Source organism: Octopus sinensis, linkage group LG16 (assembly GCF_006345805.1).
Source record: "Octopus sinensis linkage group LG16, ASM634580v1, whole genome shotgun sequence".
Taxonomy (NCBI): domain Eukaryota; kingdom Metazoa; phylum Mollusca; class Cephalopoda; order Octopoda; family Octopodidae; genus Octopus; species Octopus sinensis.
Genome location: NC_043012.1, coordinates 2,562,683 through 2,583,550, shown reverse-complemented (window position 1 = coordinate 2,583,550; position 20,868 = coordinate 2,562,683). Strand labels below are relative to the sequence as shown.

The 20,868-nt window shown below is 36.1% G+C and overlaps 2 protein-coding genes across 10 annotated transcripts in view; one reads left to right on the top strand and one right to left on the bottom strand.

Annotated features, from left to right (window-relative positions):
* LOC115220265 (F-actin-monooxygenase MICAL3) overlaps positions 1-20,868 on the bottom strand; it is a 341,384-nt gene that overhangs the window by 165,627 nt on the left and 154,889 nt on the right. The gene's annotated exons all lie outside the window — the stretch shown is intronic.
* LOC115220576 (prostatic spermine-binding protein-like) lies at positions 808-13,232 on the top strand. The gene is made up of 3 exons (XM_029790728.1): positions 808-837; positions 2,597-2,984; positions 13,198-13,232. The coding sequence occupies exons 1-3, from the start codon at positions 808-810 to the stop codon at positions 13,230-13,232; spliced, it is 453 nt and encodes a 150-aa protein (XP_029646588.1).

Below are 20,868 nucleotides of genomic sequence, written 5' to 3'. Positions count from 1 at the left end.
CCTTAAATGCTAGACCATGATCTCAAACACAGATACATAAAATATGATGACCAATTCAGATGAATGCAAGAAAAATTTTTTCAAAAAAATACAAAAAATAAAAAAGAGCAGATGTCAACTGCCTGAAAAAGGATAACCTCAACAGCTCCAAAATGTCGTTGTATTAGTATTAACATAATAGAGACTTCACGTGTATGCACAGGTTGGAGGTGTCTGCAAATTATGACCTGGAAGTTTCAATACATTATTTTCACTGCTCTCTGCTTCTCTTAGTATGAACTACCTTAACTTCAGAAATGGGTGTGATAATTACTGACTGTGAAGACCAATGATTAAATGAGTCGCAACAAGATTTGAAATCATGATGGTGATGATGATGATGATGATGATGATAATAGAAGATACTTGCACCTACATGCAGTGCATTGGGACTGAAGCCAAAACTACACAGCTGTGGCGCAATTTCGTAAACATAGTCATGCTTGCACCCACATGCAGACATGTATATACATATATCATCATCATCATCAGCATTTAATGTCTGTGACAGACATTGGAGCTTAGTGTATTCCTCTGACTTGCCAGCTCTTGTTAAACCGTCAAACCCGTGCCAGCATGGAAGATGGACATTAAATGATGATGATGATGATGACAATGATCCATACTGACATGGCAGCATTAAGCAACCTGAGGACTGCATTGGTCCCCAGTTCTCTGCTTTGGCATGGCTCCTATGGCTGGATTCCCTTCCTAACATCAACCCCTATAAAGAGTGTACCAGGTACATTTTTCATGGCACCAGCGCTAATGGATTTACCAATTAACGTGCAAGACAAGGTCCCTTCATAGGGTGGGGTTGCAATATTGAGGAAGGTGGTAATCAGGTGCCCTAATCACTTGTCTTAAATAGAAATAAGAAAATCTTTCAAGATCATCTGCAGATTTGAAGAGGAAGCGCTGCAAGTTTGTCGAAAAGATAGACTATATAATCATCTGTATGAAGTCTAGCTCAAGAGAGGTGAAAGTACACAGCCTAGTGTTAGAGTGAAATCATTTTATGACAGTAAGGCATTGGTTCAATTTCTGCACCTGGCCGCACAATCTGTCCTTGGGCAAGGCATTCCACACCATGTTGCTCCAGTCCATTCAAATGAAAGACACATACTAATATAGTGCTGGTGAAGTCCTCTCCCCTTTCCACTGGTCACACCTTGAATGTTTGACAGGATCAAGGGCAGAAAAGTTTGAAAGAATACCTGTGTCTACTTGCCACCACATAGATACCTAAAACAATTAGCAAAAGTATAAGACATGCTATCAAATACACTGTGTTTGAGAAAGGGTAGATGGTCACATCTAGAATGTCTTTGATCACAAGTTTGTTAAATCAGAACTGACCTAGGAGATAAACAACAAAAAACATTTTCCAGTAAATCATGAATTCCGAATATATCTTCTACTTACATAAGGAATGAATCACAATTTAACTACGAGAAAACAAAGAAGAAAAAGCGAGGTGGGGATTAAGGAGCAGAAGATGCAGTGGGCAAGAGTACACCTCAAAACAAATGTTGTGTTCAGCAGAGTCCTGGTTTAGCGGTGAAGTATGGTCAGTGACACCCCCTGCAGCAACCACTCCACATCGAGGGCTTCATTTCTCAGATGTGCAGCAGTTGTCTCGATTTTGTGGAAGAAATTAGCAGTGTAGGGTCTGAGAACACCTGAGGTCTTGACAGCAACTGGCACAAACTGATAGTGACCAGCACTTGTTTGTAAATGGGTGCTGTGGGTATTTTTTTTTCCCTATTTTTTCATATATGATAGGTACCTACCTTATTAACCACCACCCAACCATCCACTTCCAGACCTTACAAAATGAAAATACAACTCCAGCTGGATTTCAGTTGATAAAATGAATGGAGCTAACTACTGCAAGGCATTTTTCTTTATTGATCTCCTGTTTCTGCTAACTACAACATTCATAACAACCAGTAACACCCACACATCATAACAGCTGCAGCAACAGCAATAACAACTGTGATAAAACCAGCTGTTTTCAAAATAAAGAAAAAGAGAAACACACACACACACAAAAAATATATATATATAGTGTATGTTTATATCGATGTTTCATTTTGTAAAGTGGATTTATAAAAATTTTATTTTCTGGTAACACTTTTTCGTAAAAGTAGAAAATAAATTAACGTTGTAGAGGCTTTCACAGCATGCATGGAAATATGTTCTACGAGTTCAGCATTCCGACCATTTTCTACAATCAATAATACATGGTTTCTTATGTTGCTAATACAATATCAGATTCTCTGCTAACATATCAAGTTCTTGCTTAACCAAAAGCTAACCAAAATCTAAATATATTGTTATAGATTTATTTCTGGTGTAACAAACTGATAAATTAATTTTTCGCTAACAGTAACAGCATCATCATTATCGTAATCATTGAATAATATATATGATGATGGTATTGATGAGAACAGTCATGTAAAGGAAGTATAACCATGGAGATGACGATGATGTCAATGAGGAGAATGATGATGATGATGTCAATGAGGAGAATGATGACAATGATGTCAATTAGGAAAATGATGACGAAGTTGTCAATGAGGAGAATGAGGACAATGATGTCAATGAGGAGAACGATGACAATGATGTCAATGAGGAGAACGATGACAATGATGTCAATGAGGAGAACGATGACAATGATGTCAATGAGGAGAACGATGACAATGATGTCAATGAGGAGAACGATGACAATGATGTCAATGAGGAGAACGATGACAATGATGTCAATGAGGAGAATGATGACAATGATGTCAATGAGGAGAATGATGACGAAGACATCAATGAAGGGAATGATGACAATGTCAATGAGGAGAATGATGACAATGATGTCAATGAGGAGAATGATGACGATGATGTCAATGAGGAGAATGATGACGGTGATGTCAATGAGGAGAATGATGACGGTGATGTCAATGAGGAGAATGATGATGATGATGTCAATGAGGAGAATGATGACGGTGATGTCAATGAGGAGAATGATGATGATGATGTCAATGAGAATGATGACGATGATGTCAATGAGAATGATGACGATGTCAATGAGAATGATGACGATGATGTCAATGAAGAGAATGATGGCAACAATGTCAATGAGGAGATTGATGCCAATGAGGAGAATGACGACGATGATATTAATGCGGAGAACAACGATGATGATATTAATGATGAGAATGATGACGATGATATTAACAAGAACGATGATGATATTAACAAGGGGAATAACGACAAGAATGACGATGATTATATTAACAAGGAAAACAATGATAATATCAATGAGGAGAAAACAATGATGATATCAATCAGGTGAATGATGGCAATAACATTAAGAGGAGAACAATGATGATATTAACGTGGAGAATGATGATGATATTAATGAGAACAACAACAATGATATTAATGAGGAGATCAATGATGATGATATTAACCTATTTGTTACTATATTTGCATTGAAATACATTGCCTTTGTTTCAAATAATTTTGAAAATAATGAATTTACTGCAATAATTCGATCGTTATTAAGCTGGCATTTGGAACATAAATTAACATGAAATTTTGATTGGGCATTTTAATTTAGCTCACTTTAAAACAGGGAATTTGTATCAGAACCGAGGGTGGTTGGTCTCAGTTGGGTTGGTATCAAACCGGTTAATGAAGAGAATGATGACGGTAATTTTAATGAGGAAAGCAATATCAACAATATTAATGAAGAGAATAATGCCAACAATATTAACAAGGAGACTGAGAATAATGATGAGCCATGCATTCATATACACAAGGAAAGAAATATTCAAACAATATCTGGTTAAAAAAAAAGAATATAGGCGCAGGAGTGGCTGTGTGGTAAGTAGTTTGCTTACCAACCACATGGTTCTGGGTTCAGTCCCACTGCGTGGCACCTTGGGCAAGTGTCTTCTACTATAGCCTCAGGCTGACCAAAGCCTTGTGAGTGGATTTGGTAGATGGAAACTGAAAGAAGCCTGTCGTTTATATGTGTATATATATATGTATATGTGTGTATATGTTTGTATGTGTGTTTGTCCCCCCAACATTGCTTGACAACCGATGCTGGTGTGTTTACGTCCCCGTAACTTAGCGGTTCGGCAAAAGAGACCAATAGAATAAATACTAGGCTTACAAAGAATAAGTCCTGGGGTCGATTTGCTCGACTAAAGGCGGTGCTCCTGCATGGCCACAGTCAAATGACTGAAACAAGTCAAAGAGTATATATTAGCTGTTTTATTAGAAGAAGAATAATAGCAGTGAATGATACCATCCATGGTGCCAATTTAGAGAAAGAAGTAAGCTGGTCAGTGTCAACAGACACAAACACACATGCACCATTTGAATCCTAAATTTTGAAACAGGCAAACCATTTCACTGCTTTAAAAGAGTTAGTGTTAGGAAGGGTATCTGGCTATAAAACACTGCCTCAAAATGACCATTTCACCAAAAACCAGTATGGAAAAGCAGGGAATTTATATATATATATATATATATATACGCACACACACACACAAGTAGGTTGACTTATACACCAAAACAACTTTGGAGGACCAAAAATTCCATGCAAAATACAGCAGGATATAGACAAGAGATGATGCTTGAATGTTTACACAACACATCTACACTATATACTACATCAACTTTTACATCAGAAAATACAGTAATTTTTATATTATTTTATGTTACATTCACTTCAGTTCTGTAGTTAAACAATGCTTTAAGTTACAGTTAAGTCAAAGTTTATTCGTTTTAAAATGGATATTTGTTAAGTTGCTTTAGGCATTCAAGATTTTAGTTTAGATTTTGAGGTACATGGTTGTACGGTTAAGAGGTTTGCTCCTCAACCACATGGTTTTGGGTTCAATCCCATTCTGTGGCATTTTGGGCATGTATCTTCAACTATAGCTCTGGGTTAATCAAAGCCCTGACAGTGGATTTGATAGACAGAAATTGAGCTAGAATGTGAGTGAGTATATTTTTAACAACTCCAACTCTAGTAACCCCATAGACTTTAATAGATTAGAGTGTTAAAAAGTAGTTATTTTATATTCTCATTAGCTATTTTATATTGATCACTTTCAATCAATCGATATAGGAAATATAAGTAGACGGTTCCATAAAATGAGTCAAAGTCAAAGAGCTCTGACCCTTACTACCTCATAAAGCAACCTATTGCACCCATCTCTCTTCCTCATACTGTCCTTCACCCACAACCCAAGCCCCTACTGAACAAAAACTGTGCCCAACTATTCCTAACCAGCACTGAAACCCTCGAGAATACCATCTCGACCCACTTTCTCATTAGACATCAACCTGCAAGGATTGGAGTCAAACATAACCAACATTAACTACAGTATTTTATCTGTTTTTTATTATTAGTACAGTCTAAACACATCCCGTACTCAGGGCCGGATTAAGACCCATTGAGGCCCTAAGCACTTAAAAGATTTTGGTGCCCCCATAAAAGATTATGTAATTCAAAATATAAACAATAACAAACCATAAAATAGATTTTTATTTTTCAAAATGAAACAAAACAGCAAGAGGGAAAATAATGTTTATTTTTTTTATGCTTCCACTTTATTTATGTATGAGAAGTTTCCTCCTACGTTTTTGAATTGCAAAGTCTTTGATCAGATCCTCAAAATTAATCTTAGATAACACATCTGCATCTATACTTAGTAGAGATAAAGCCATCCTGAATATTATTTTAGCAAATTTAAAGTGATTTCTTTTGTGCCGTAGACCATTTACCATTTTTGTGGTGCCCCCCTCCTTCTCTTGATGCCCTAAGCACATGATTATTTTGCTTGATGATTAACCCAGTGCTGCCTACACTAATCAACATTGCCTTTTCACTCATTAATTAACCCATTGTCTATCAATCTCTATTACAAGTATATTTTGTTTAAACCCTTTTACTGCAAAAAGCAGATATATACACTCAAAAATTTCATTACCTCCAGCAGCAGAAATCAGTTTTATATTTGAATCTTTCGTTTTGTTGAGGAATGTCAGGTTTGAAACTACTTTCTGTAGAGAAATGTCGAGTTTACTGAGTCATTGTGACTTTCAGAAAACACCGCTTCAATCTTCTGGTAGATATTTAACATCATCACTGAATAACCATGAAATTAAATTTTACAATTAAAGGATTAAACCTTACACTAAAGACTATTACCTTTTGAGTCAATCTTTTAGCCTATTGTTAATCTCTCCCTATTGCAACTATATTCCTATTAAGCCCTACACTAACCTTATACTGCCTGTTGAGTCATACACTACCCTATTGTTAATCTATCCTTATTACAACAATATTCCTTTTAAACCCTGTTTAATGTTGCCTGTTGAGTCATACATTAGCCTAGTCTAGATTCCAGGCTTGCTAAACTGTCTTCTTAAGGTTTGTATTTAGATAAATATATTTCTTGTAGCCTCATAATCTTTTCTGTCATTATTAGTCACAACAGACAGAAGCTGTTGGCTTTCATTGAGTCGTATTTAAGGCAGTAGGTCTGCAGATACACACACACACCGATAGATGGAAAGAAAGAGGAGAGTAGTGGAGAAATAATGGAAAGTGAGAGAGGAAGAGGGTATGGATACACTCACACATAGACATATTTATACAAATACATGTATACATATATATATATATATATATATATATATATATATATATATATATATATATACACACATACATGCACAATCACATGCACACACATAGAAACAGAGATGGGTTGTGGAGAAATGTGTGTGAGAGAGAGAGAGAAAGTAAGAGAGAAAGAAGGAATGGTGCTTCTGTACTACTAAAAAAAAAACGACTTCATAAGAACATGTGGATCTTAAATACTTCTGCAATTATTGCTTCAATTGTAGGATAAGTCTGAATAAAAGAAAGCTTATTACATTGATGTATCATAATGGTCCTAGTGAACAGATGTAGATGTGTGAGTGAGTGTGTGTGTGTGTGTGTGTCATCGGTAAGGATTTTTTGGAAATTGCTATGGATGTTTAAGGAATCTAAGCAAAAAAAAAAAATAGGTCACTGGAAAAAAATCAAAAACAAAATTTGCCTAAATTGAAAAAAAGAAAAAGAATAAACAAATAAATGATTGCTGTCAATGTTACCACCCCCACAAACAATAATCTAACAACAAGGGAGATCCAATCGGAGGGTGCTCAATCTGCTAGAAATAGCAGCCAAATATTTAAATCACATCCTATCATGTTAAAGAAGAAAAAAAAGAGAGAACTACATGAATAAAGAGGAGATGGTCATGGATGGAAAATTTTTGATAATATGTTTGCCTACACAATTAGAACTGATCTGGGGATAAACAACAACACTCCACAAACCAGGGAATGAGCCTTCACGTGATCTCTCAACATGCTAGAAATATCAGTCAAATCTCCCTCAAATCATATCCTACAGTCTTTAAAAAAGAAAGGACACACTGGATACTACTTGATGCACTGCTTCTGGAAAACGATGGAAAGGCCATGGCTGGAATATCTTTAATCATAAGTTTGTTGGATCAGGGCTGACTTGATGCCGAACAACAATATCAGTCCTTGATATATGGTAAAGGCAGGATGGTCACAGCTGGAATGCCATTGGTCAAAGATCTGCTTAATCATAGCAATACTATAACTAGTTTTCTTTAAGTCATTCAAGAGAAGATGCAGACATGGCTGTGTGGTTAAGACATTCACTTGGCAACCACATGGTTTCGGGTTTAGTCCCACAGCACAGCACCTTAGGCAAGTACCTTCTATAGCCCCAAACCAACTAATGCTTTCTGAATGAATTTGGTAGACAGAAACTGTATGGAAGTATTATATCAAATTAAAGTAAATAGTCAAATAAAAAGAAGAAACAAACAAAAGTTTTCTTTTAAAAAATATAAAATAAATTTTATTTTTTTAAACCATCCAACCCTGATTTCCTATTTTCAGCTCTGAAATTAATCTTCTGGGAAAAGAGTCTAAAATGCCAGTTGGCTATAAAGAAAACTTTTAAGAGTGGAATATCCTGTAACTATCTTGAATTTTTGGAATTTCTTTCTTTCTTTTTTTTTTCTTTTTTTTCTTTTTGGTTCCTTTAAAGACTGTTTTAGTTTCACTAAAATAACATTATTTCTTGGTTTTCCATGATATCAAAGTGAGGAGACACAAGAGAAAAATATTAAAAAAGAAAAAAGATATAAAGTTAATGATTACATTATCTGATGTAACATGATTTCAAAATGTTGAAATTAAAAAAAAAATAGAATCACAAGTCCTGTGTACCAGATGATTACAGATGTGACAGTATCATCATCATCATCATTAAAATTATAACCTTTATCATCTTAATCATCATCATCACCATTGTCATCACTGTTCTCCCAAACTGTCACAATTAGACATTTTCACACTTCATCGTTACTGTCTTCCCATCTCATTTGTGATGTGTAACTTTATTAACCTTTCCATAACCATTTTTCTGTTCAAGTAACACTACCTCTGTTTCAATTAATTTTTAAAATGAAATCAAATTTAGCAAAATAACTTTGTCCTTTATTTTTGTATTTACTTTGCAAGATTCCTTGAGAAGGTTGCGAACAGAGATGAAAGGATTTTGACATACAAACAACCAATTGATTGCTTAACCAACACATTAAACAAATGATCGATTAGTTAGTCAATTGGTTAAATATCTAACCACTAACAATAAAGAAGTGATATTGAACCAGTGCATGTGCTTATCATTATTGGTGTAATGACCCACCCAAGACACAACAAAACCTTATTCTCGTAAATGTAATGTTTGGAAGACAAATTAACATGAAATTTTGCTGGAAGATTTAATTTAGATTACTTTAAAATAGGAAGCTTGTATCACAGAACAAAAAGCAGTCTTAGGCGGCTTGACATCAAAAGGGTTAAAGGTCTTATCTAACAACATCAGTATACACCCTTCTTTTGCAGCTCCTTCCCTAATCCACTTCCACCCTCATCTCACCACCCACCCCGGTTACCCTGCACTAATTATTTTCCTCCTTCTACACATGTAATATATACTTACTACATTTTCTTACGGTGCTTAAAATTCCTAAATACTTTGCTCACTTCCGTGCAGTCAGTAAGCCTGTCTGTCTTTTAAGTTTACACATCACATTCTAAAGATCATACTCACTTCTTCCCCTCCCCCCATGCTTCAAATACCATACAGCGTCACGATACAGGGCTGTCTTTGTCACCAAGTCAGAAACTAGGCCCCTTAAACATCTATAAACTAAACATACTACATACACTTTTAATAAAACTAAACGAAAATATTTAGATCCCTTTGAGAAAACAAACACGGATTTATTTCTATAATGCATGAAAATCAAACATGTACACAACAACAAAGTCTTGTACTAATTTAAAGCAAGGAATCTTTCAACAGTTTAAGAGTAAAACACTAATTGCTTCTATTTAATACAATGATATCCAGACAATTCCTAAATGTAATTTGGAAAATGGGGTGTGTTATATTAGTGCCAACATAAAGGGTGTTTCATTAGCTATTAACAGAGAAAATACCAAACAGCAGCTGCTATCTATGTATGTCATAGATTCTTTAATTTCTTCACTGCAGCAAGAATGGATCCAAAGATAGGCGAACACATTTGGTTTAGCTTTTACCTTTTTTACACTCATTCCAATCCTTAGACTGTGGCCATGCAGGGGCACTCTCTCTCTCTTTTACTTGTTTCAGTCATTTGATTGTGGCCATGCTGGAGCACAGCCTTCAGTCGAGCAAATCGACCCCAGGACTTATTCTTTGTAAGCCTAGTACTTATTCTATTGGTCTCTTTTGCCAAACCGCTAAGTTACGAGGACGTAAACACACCAGCATCGGTTGTTAAGTGATGTTGGTGTATAAACAAAGACACACAAACATATACACACACACATACATATACATACATACATATATATATATATATATATATATACGACAGGCTTCTTTCAGTTTCTGTCTACCAAATCCACTCACAAGGCTTTGGTCGGCCCGAGGCTATAGTTTCTTCATTTAAGTTGGTGAATACTGCCATAATCTTTGCCTTCAGTTCATCAAGGAGTTTTGTTGGTCTCTCACTCAACTGCGCCCCAAGGGGGTTGTAGTTTGGGGAGTTAGGTGGCTAGATGTTAGGGGTGATATGGTCACAGAAATTATCTGACAGCCATAACTGAGTTCTCCTGCTTTTGTGGCATGATGCAGTCCTGTTACCAGACATAAGGTATTCCAGCAGTAACCCTCTTGACTCAGGACAGCACTACCTCCTCTAGGCCCTTGATGTAGGCCTCTGTGTGTAGTCTGAGGCCATGTGGGAAGATGAATGGAGGCATAACGATACCATCACTAGTGATCACTCCAAACACCCTGATGTTGATTGGATGTTCGATTTTTATCACTCTTGGTACATGTCCTCAGATCGCACTGACCTCAGATTGACACCTAAACACTCTGAAGCTTCTGACACAAATGCCAAGCAGCACAGCATGTTGTTTCCAAATTTCTGGCAGAGTAAATCGCATCAGAGGCAGTACCCAACTGACCCTACTATACTGTGTAGTCGATAAAATCAAAAACAAAGAATGCACAAGTGTGAAATTAAAAATATAAAGGGGCGACAATTTACCCATCGCACCCTGTATATGTAGAGGGTCATAATTGTATGGAAAATTTAAAGAAAAACATCTAAAAAATGTTTAAGATTCAGGGTTGGGATAAAAAAGAAAATTGTGATTAAATGGGTGGAATGGTAGTGAACGGCAGAGGTACCAGAGTCAATAGGTTCATAGTAACAGAGAATGTTGTACTTGTGATAGAAAAGACAAGGAGAACATACTCTGGTGGGGTGCCAGTTGTTGGAGCGTAATGATGAGTGAAGATTTGCCAATCAGATGAAGAGTATTTCTTTCTCTCAAAACATTCCATAGCATTGCATGTGTGTGTGTGTGTGTGTGTGTGCGCATGTGTACCATTTCTAATATATCAGCAATATGGCAATGGGCATATTGGTGCATATTTCATGAGATATAATTTATTTCATTGCTATCTATATATATATATATATATATATATAAACTATGTATTACACTGATATCAAATGTAACATGTGGTTCACATTTCCAAGTTATCTCTAAAAATATATCAGTAATTATGGAACAAATTAAGTTATTATTTATTTGGTTTTATTTTCAACTGTTTCAGAATAAGATCTGAACAGATTTTAAAATGTTATCATCATTCTGGCATCCGCTCTACTCTCCTGGCAGGGATTAGCAAATATTTAACTACACAAACATCATTTGTAAAAGACTATCTTAAGCCTATCCACAACACATCTAAAAAAGAAAAGAAAAGAAATAATCAGGCTTTTAATCCCCTTGTTACCATATTTCTGTTGAAATACACTGCCTCAGTTTCAATTAATTTTAGATAGAAGGTTTTAACTTGGATCACTTTTAAACAGATTTGTATCATTGAACCAGGGGTGGTCTTAGATAGATTGGTATCGAAATGTGTTGCCAGCATAATCATCATCGTCATCTTTCAACATTCATCTTCCATGCTTGTATGGATTCAACAGTTAAATAGAATCCAAAGGGCCCAAGAACTGCACCATGTTCCAATGGCTAATTTTTTTTTGGATGCTTGCAAATGCAGAACTGAGCATGGGTAACAGAGACCTTCAGTGTAATAACAGCCACATCTCTCCACACCGGTTGATTGTTGATCTACACCGGCTAGGGTGAATGTGTGCACAATGCACTTACCAATCTGATGTAAGCTGAACACAGAATGCAAACATGCTTGAGAGACAATCAGTTTCAAATTGGCGGAAACATTCGTAGAGACTTTTCTAATGCAACAACAGGATCATGGGAAGAAAGACAATACAAACATTCTAAATAGGCGAAAATATTCATTGAATATGACCCCAAATCTGGAGGTGCCCCAAAACTGGAAATGATGTTGAGAGCACTGTATCAATAGTGGAAGGAACTATTTCGAAAGAGACAAGTCTGATTTAAGTAACAAAACAATAACTTTTTTCTATTACAAAAAAAGGTGAAGGAGGTCCAGTTTTTTTTTTAAGCACAGTGGCATAGGAATGGCTGTGTGGTAAGTAGCTTGCTTATGAACCACATAGTTCCAGGTTCAGTCCCACTGCATGGTACCTTGGGTAAGTGTCTTCTACTATAGCCTCGGGCCGACCAAAGCCTTGTGAGTGGATTTGGTAGATGGAAACTGAAAGAAACCCATCGTATATATGTATATATGTGTGTGTGTCTGCGTTTGTTCCCCCAACATCACTTGACGACCGATGCTGGTGTGTTTATGTCCCCGTAACTTAGCGGTTCAGCAAAAGAGACTGATAGAATAAGTACCAGGATTACAAAGAATAAGTCCTGGGGTCGATTTGCTCGACTAAAGGCGGTGCTCCAGCATGGCTACAGTCAAATGACTTACACAAGTAAAAGAGTAAAAGAGATGTTATATTTCATTACACACACATACACACCTCTTCAATTAATCTTTTGTTCATGGTTTGAGTTTAGCTACTGGGCTGCTGCAAAGTTCAAACCTCACTAGATAGTGTTATTTCTCAACCAACCTTTGAGTAAGGAACATAACTAAGTACCTCTCACTGCCTGGTTGACAAATTAACGACACCCTTTTTTTCCCTTCCTAGCCTGTCAAGTGATTATGTTAGATGGGCAACTAGCAGTAAAAACAATTGTGCAAAGAATATGGAAATTTTTTCAAAATTTGCAAAAAGCAAAAGAAACAGTTTGTCCACATCAAATTAGAAAAATATTTCCTTATTTTTTCTTGTAAAAAAGAAAAAGAGAAATTCAATGCTTCATTGTAGACATTTCTTAGAATTGATATTTAATGGTTCTTTCTAATAGCAACTCTATAAACTGTGAAGTCAGAATAAATATTACTTATTTTCCAGTTCAGTTGATAGAAGAAATAATTTTAGTGTATTTACTTTAGTGGCTTTTTGGCTTTTAGACTCTTTTTTCTTTTCATTTTTTGTTTTTGTTTTTTTTTTATTACAGATTTACAGGTGAAAGTTTTATTTCATAAATTCTGACTCGTTTTCAATCAGATCTGTCACCTGTGCACCATATCGTAATAGATTTTGAAATTTATTGTTTTCTCAATATTTATCAAAACCATTCTGGAACTATGCAAGTCTTGTTGTAGAATAATGGTAAACTTTCAGAAGGTTTCAGCTTGTAAATTAATTCCAATTTCCCACAGAATCATTTCCACTTCACTCCATCATCCTAGGGAAGAATAGGATTTGCCAAACTGCTGGTTCTCCACTGACATACATAAAGGAGATAAATTAGTTAATGGTACCCTCACTGTCCCAGTAAAAATAATTTATTATAGAATTAGACCAGCCGCATATATTGTTTAAGGACTCAACTATAATGGTAAAATGTTACTCCATCTTTAGTCACCACACATTTTGTACTACATAGCACCTATAGTATCCTCTATGGAATTGGAATGAGACAAGTGGGCACAACTGTTTGGACACTGAAGATTTGGCCCAGCTGACTGAACATTCGGCTTGTTTCAGTGAAAGTACTTTTTGGCACTGGAAGCAAATGCACACACACACACACACACGCACACACACACACACACACACAGAGAAAGAGTGAGAGAAAGAGAGAGACATTACAATTTATTAACTGACCATGATTGACACACATTTTCCCTCTCCTCACTTATAAAGAGAAATATGCTCGCATACATAAACAGAGAGACAGACAGTGAGGGAGAGAACAAGGGAAACATCAAAACAAGATAATAACATTAAAATGTCTGATGTCAAATAAGTCAGCATTGAATCAGTAACACCAAATAGGCGGCACCAAAATGTCTCATGCCCTACAGAACTAAATGCCATCTAATACATATCTAAATCTCTTGGAAAAGAAGCTACATGCTTGTGAGCTTCATTTATCTCTCACCCCTTAGATCAGTGGTTTCCTGTCACAATGTGCCATACTCCTAACTCAACCCATGTAACAGAAAAAAAATAAACAAGACCCCAATAAACATTTTCTAGGAGGCACCTTCTACAGTATGTGTTGCACTCTCTAGAACAATGGTTTTCAACTGGGGTCCATATAAGATTTTCAAAGGTTCAGGCACGAAAAATAGTCAATTGGGGATCCACAGTTATATTTTAAGGGCTCATGAAAAAAATTTTGATTTCGATATATTTACTGCAAGAAACAGCTAATTATTTTTTCTCTAATATTTTACAGACTTCAACATGTTTCCAGACACTGAAACATGTTCTCTTAGAGCATTGATTCTTAAACTTTTTGGGGCTGCTGCCCCCTTGACATTCGAACCACATCCTAAGCACCACCATAAATGTAGACCAATTTCTGCAGCAAATTCAAAGCAACTGTTTTTCACAAATAAAACCCAACATAATTAACTCATTTGGGCGGGGGAGGGTTTACATCCATCACCCCGTTTTGGCCACCCTGTTATCGCCCCACTTTTCTTCAACGTCCCTCTTGATCTTTCCGCCGCCCGCAGAGGGGCAGTACCACCCAATTTGGGCAACCACTGTCTTAGAGCATGCTGTTGCAAATCTACACAAGTGAATGTGTGAAAAACGAAACAGGAATTTTGAAAGAACCATCTTTAAAACTAGTATTTAAACATGGAATGGCGATAGGGGAGGGATGTTTACCAGAATAAAATACGAATTAAAGGGGTCCATGGGTAAAAAAAAACAGTTGAGAACCACTCAGAACATACCCTCAACAATTCCACAAAGCTTTCCAAAATAGTTCTTCCTAACTTCATAATTATCTTGACAATGAGTTTTCTTGAAAGCTATCTTGCGCCAGCTGGTTTACTTAATATGGATAGAAATATAAATTTCATGGTTAACTTCTCCTAAAACACCCTTTAATACCACAGAACAGAACACAGAACATAAGCACAGCAACCAGTTTCATGTGAGAACCCCACCTTCACAATCACCACTGCCACAACAATTTATTGCAGATAACTGTGTTTGCCATGCCAAAATGTGCGTTAAGTTCTAACCATGTTTTGCTAAGCTAGGATGATGTTTGGATTGGTGAAAGAGCTCATGTGAAAGTTAAGGGTAATTAATCATACCACATAAATAACACCATATGTTTCAGTCTCCCACCACCCCTACTATCACCATCATCATCATCATCATCATCATAATTATCACCACCCCTACAGAAGAGAAGGGAGAAGATATCTGTAATACTAAAGATAAATAGCATTTGTCTTTTTGTTGTTTGATTTTTGAATATTTTGGTATTGTTATCTTATTATAAATGAGATGTAATTTGTTGCTTCATAATGATTTTTATTTTTACCATGACAAGTTCTGTCCTACCCTCAATTTTAAGTGCAGAGTGTGTACATATGTACACATACAAACTACATGCATATTTAATTAGTAGAATTATCACCCACCCAATAACTTACTGGTATTTCACACACCCCTGTCACTAACACCATGATGAGAGAGATGAAACAAGATGCCATTAGGAAACTTTCTAGTACCAGCAGTGACTTGCAAGTGCATAAGAACCAGTGAGAGTGCATCTTTGATGCAAAAATAATATAACTTTAATTCTACAAATCCATAGTTTTGTAACTTATATTAAATTACTGTTGTGGTTTTAAGGGTTAAACCATTTTAATTTTGATTTTTAAAGACTTTGGCAGTAAGTCATTTCAAATAATGAAGTGGGTGAAATTACGCCTATGGACAAAATGTTTATCACTCTTGATCAGTATGGTTTCTTGAGTAACTAGAAGTGACAGTCAGATCTTCACACAACACCTTATTATCTTCAAAAAGCAGAAGGAAACATAAGATAAACTAGTTCAAGATACATTAAATCTGAAGACCAAAAAAAAAAGAAAAAAAGCAAAGAACAGGAAAGTCACAGCTAAAACATCTGATTAAAGGTCCTCTCAATCAAAGATGATTTGGGGATAAAAGTCAACAGCAAAACAAATATTCCAGTGTCTTAAATATGAGAAGGAGAGGTCAAATGGTTTAGTCCTAGAGTTCATTAAAACTGATAGCATGATTATGGTTGGAACGGCACTGATATTTTGCTAGTTGTTGTTGCCATTCCAGAAAGGGATTCAATATTGCAATAGCCAGTATGCCACATTCTTGGGGTTGTTTCATCAACCTAGCAGATTCCAATTAACAGTATTAGCCACACAGTGGATGACATGTGACACATGGCATCATGTGGAGGACCATTGCAATCTGGTCATGTGCAGGCAATTTCTGGACCTATTCAACTGTGATAGTCATTTCACATGGATCATAAGATGGAGGGTACCTATACCAGAATACAATTTGTTTTCCATGATGGTATCCTTTATCCTTATTCATCATGTGCTTGTCTGACAGTGGGTAACTTCTCAAAAGTATTTGAAGTTAGTAGGCTCAACTTACTTTGGCACATGCTAAACAGTGAAGAAACATTTTAAATCTGGAACCATATTCCAAATGGAATACAAATTGCTCTACCAAACTTGCCTGAGGCAAAGATGTCAGAGCCAAGTTGTCCCCAAAGGAAAATATACAAAACTGCTGTATGCCTTGATTAAGGATGCAATGTAATGATTATATTTAATCAATATGTCTTGTGAATTAACAGTCCTGACACAAACACTACATATAAGAAGCAATACAGCTGAATAGATAAGGAACACAGCTACCATCTCATGAAACTTGAGTTCAAATCCAAAGCAGTATTTCAATGTGGATATGGTTAATTCACTTAATTTTACCTACATGCCTTAATTTGGTTCGCTGTTAGCAACATGGACAAGATCTTCTACAGAATGTTACCCAAGATAGACCGATTCATAAAACAAAGGAAGATTTGTTTCAACTGTTTAACATTTTGAAACCATAGATAACCAACAGCCCTTAACAACTATTTCCCCTCCTGTTTTTGCAGATACTTACACAAAGTTATACACAACTAATTGTACAGAAACACTCATATCTGCCTACAAACAGCTCGACTAAAACACACATGCCTACATTCCCTCATCCCGACAGACACAAGCTATTAAAAACATATGAAATTAAAAACTGCTCAATTTCTAATTAATCTGCTTATGTAGCAGGGTGTGTCCCAGCACACAGTAACTAATAAATAAAAAGCAATACTTTGATATACGTGTGCCATTACCAAAATAGAAGCTTAGATATATTTCCTTTTGTTATATGAAATTACAGTTTGTAATGTGAAATATTGAAATTAAGCTAAACTAATAAAATCCAAAGAAAATTAACTTTTATTATACAGGTAAAACGTATACAAAAAAAACAGGAATTTGTGATGTTCATCCTATTTCTAAATGATTTTAGCAATTTATTTACCTATTGCATGTAGGTGTGGCTTTGGTAAGAAGCTTGCTTCTCAGTCACATGATTCTGGGTTCAGTCCCTATAACCACAGGCCGGCCAAAGCCTATCATATACACACATACACACACACACACACATATATATATATATATAAGAAAGAAGCGCATCATGTGTGTGCGTGTGTGTGGCTGTTTGCCCTCACCATCACTTGACAACTGATACTGGTCTGTTTACATCCCTGTAGCATAGCAGTTCAGCAAAAGAGATCAATAGAATAAGCACTAGGCTTAAAAAGAATAAGTCCTGAAGTTGATTTCTTCAACTAAAAACCCTTTAAAACGGTGCTCCAGCATGACCGGAGTCAAAAAATAAAAGAATCTGAAATCTTTTCTTTATGGTCAGTTAGCAAAAATCTTTAAATGCTGACTTTTACATAACAAGGCCTTCAAATGCAAGCTAGAAAGACATTGCAAATTTAAATATGTGGATATTCATCATGTCTACCCTTGAACTGACTACTTGTCTTTTACTCAACAACTGTCCTTCCTAATCAATTCCTGTTTGTATTGATCCTATGTGAGAATGTTGCACAACAGTTAAGAATAAAACAGGCAATAATGAATACACATCTGTGGTTATTGTGTCCAGCCTTGCTATCGACGTTATATTGTAATCCTTGTAACACATGGCAGAAACAGTAGTGTTCTATAAGAATCACTGGTGTTATTCACTTACCTCCCTTGCCGTTGTAAGACATTTTTGGATCATTTTGGTTTGAACGGCAGTTTTTAACATAATTTCTAGGAAACTAAAAAATTTTAAACTTCGTATAATGGTAGAATGTGTTTATAAAACATCTTTTTCTCTTGGCTTTATTGAGAAAATTCTATAGTTTGTAAGATATTTGCTGTTTTTTCCTTCAATTTCTGCAATTTCAACCAATCACTGACATCTACTGAGTTAAAAAGCATTCTGTGCCGTATGAATATGCCCCTCGTTTAAGAAACAAATTGCGTTTATTTACATTTGTGAAGAAAAAAAGATACCCTTCTCCCCACCCCTAACCAACCCTAACCCTAAAACAGATTGAAATGCAATAGATCGATATTAGGGTCATAATTATGGGTGACAATTTCATATGACACCGCTAGAAAAACTGCCGTTCAAACCGAAAAGATCCACATTTTTTTTCTCTTTCATTCCTTCAGGATCCCTAAAAGAAGTACCAGTAATACAATTAACTACAACGCCCTCCACAATAAATTTGTGGCTGTGTGCTAACAAAAGCAATGATTATGGTCTTTTTCTGATGCTTGTCCTTTTAATCAAATATGCTTTTCTTCATATACCTATCAACTTATGAAGCCAAAATTAACACCACAAACCCCATTCTATCGCTCCCTTAAGTACTATGTAGTAGCAACAGCAATACTTCCAACAGTAATCAGTGAATGAACGGGGTTTACTCTTTTACTTGTTTCAGTCATTTGACTGCGGCCATGCTGGAGCACCACCTTTAGTTGAGCAAATCGACCCCAGGACTTATTCTTTGTAAGCCTAGTTCTTATTCTATCTCTTTTGCCGAACCGCTAAGTTACGGGGACGTAAATACACCAGCATCGGTTGTCAAGCGATGTTGGGGGGACAAACACAGACACAAACACACACACACATATATACATATATACGACGTGCTTCTTTCCGTTTCCATCTACCAAATCCACTCACAGGGCTTTGGTCAGCCCAAGGCTATAAGCAGAAGTTATCGTTGGAAAGCTATTTTTACCGCTATGCGGGGGTGTCTCGGGAAAAATAATTTGACAAAAGCACACTCATGGTCATGACCCATGCCCACCTAAAATTGGAGCAGCATGCGCGCTAATTTGTGGACGTGCATAAAGTACATTCACGTACACACATCCTGCCTTTTATAGATATTGATGATGATGATGATGATGATAGGCTGAAAATTTGGTTTTGTGGGGGGGGGGTTGTGTGTGTGTGTGTGTGTGGTAGTGGGGGAACAAATATGGATATTTACATATTGCTGTCGAAGGCATGTTGCTTTCCTACAGCTCATCAACTAGTAAATGAATGATGCTTGTTTCCCAATTAGGAATACCAAGTGAAGCAAATTTATGAGCCATTACAGACGACATGATGGTTATCAGGGAAAGGTCTCATGCACGATTTCCCAGCACATTACGCTTACAAAAACAAAAAATGTATGGTAAATAAGGCAAATCTAATCTTGCAGCCAGGCAGATCAGACTTGATTGTAGACTGCAATATGAGCTCGACGAGAAAGAGAGAAAGAAAGTAGCAAGTGAAAGAGTGAATAATATTGTCAATGAATAAAATAGTAAAGAATGAGAGGTTTCATTGGCTATCAAGAGTAGCCATTGATAAGATGTTGGTAGTATGACCTCATTTATGTTCAATAAAACCTATTAGGTTGTACTTTCACAGAATGTCAAGTAACAAGATGACACTATAAAACAAGCCTAATTCCTGTCCTATCATTTAACAAGAGTCCAGAACATTAATATTACATCCATTAAGTCCTGTTTTACACACATCAACTCTACTTCAAAACTGTCAGAGAAATAACTCAGAGACCACCTACTATTAACAAAGGTCATGTTTACACTAACTCCTCCCTGTAAATCAAGACATGGATTTAATAGTAAAATCCTACATTTTCAGTGTGGTTCTTCCATGTATTCATTACTTTTTAAACACCTTATGTCAATTTTTCCTACTATCATTGATAAAATAAATGCTTTATTTTCACAAGCAGATGAGGATATTTCTATTCAAGCAGGCAACATATTCAGCATGACAGCATTTGAACTTTCTTTGAACAACTTCCCTACAATATTTTATAATGAGTCTTAATAGGTCAGCTCAAGCAGTGTTGTCTTAAGGCTTCTTTTGTCTACTACAGCTTACACTTGCACTGAAATACACAATGTATTTCATCAATAATAATACCTCAGGTTGCTGTTCTTAACATGAATACTAATACTACTCAGGGTTTACAATCTCACCCACTCTCAGAGTGCAAGATGCACAAAGAAGTTTTCTTTGTGATTTATAACCATAGCCTGTGGCTGATAGAGGCACATGGCTTAGTGGTTAGGGTGCTGGCCTCATGATCATAAGATTGTGGTTTCAATTCCTGAACCAGGCAATGCATTATGTTCTTCAGCAAAACACTTAATTTTACATTTCTCCAGTTCACTCAGCTGGCAAAAAAATGAGTAATCCAGTGACGGGCTGGTGTCCTGTCCAGGTA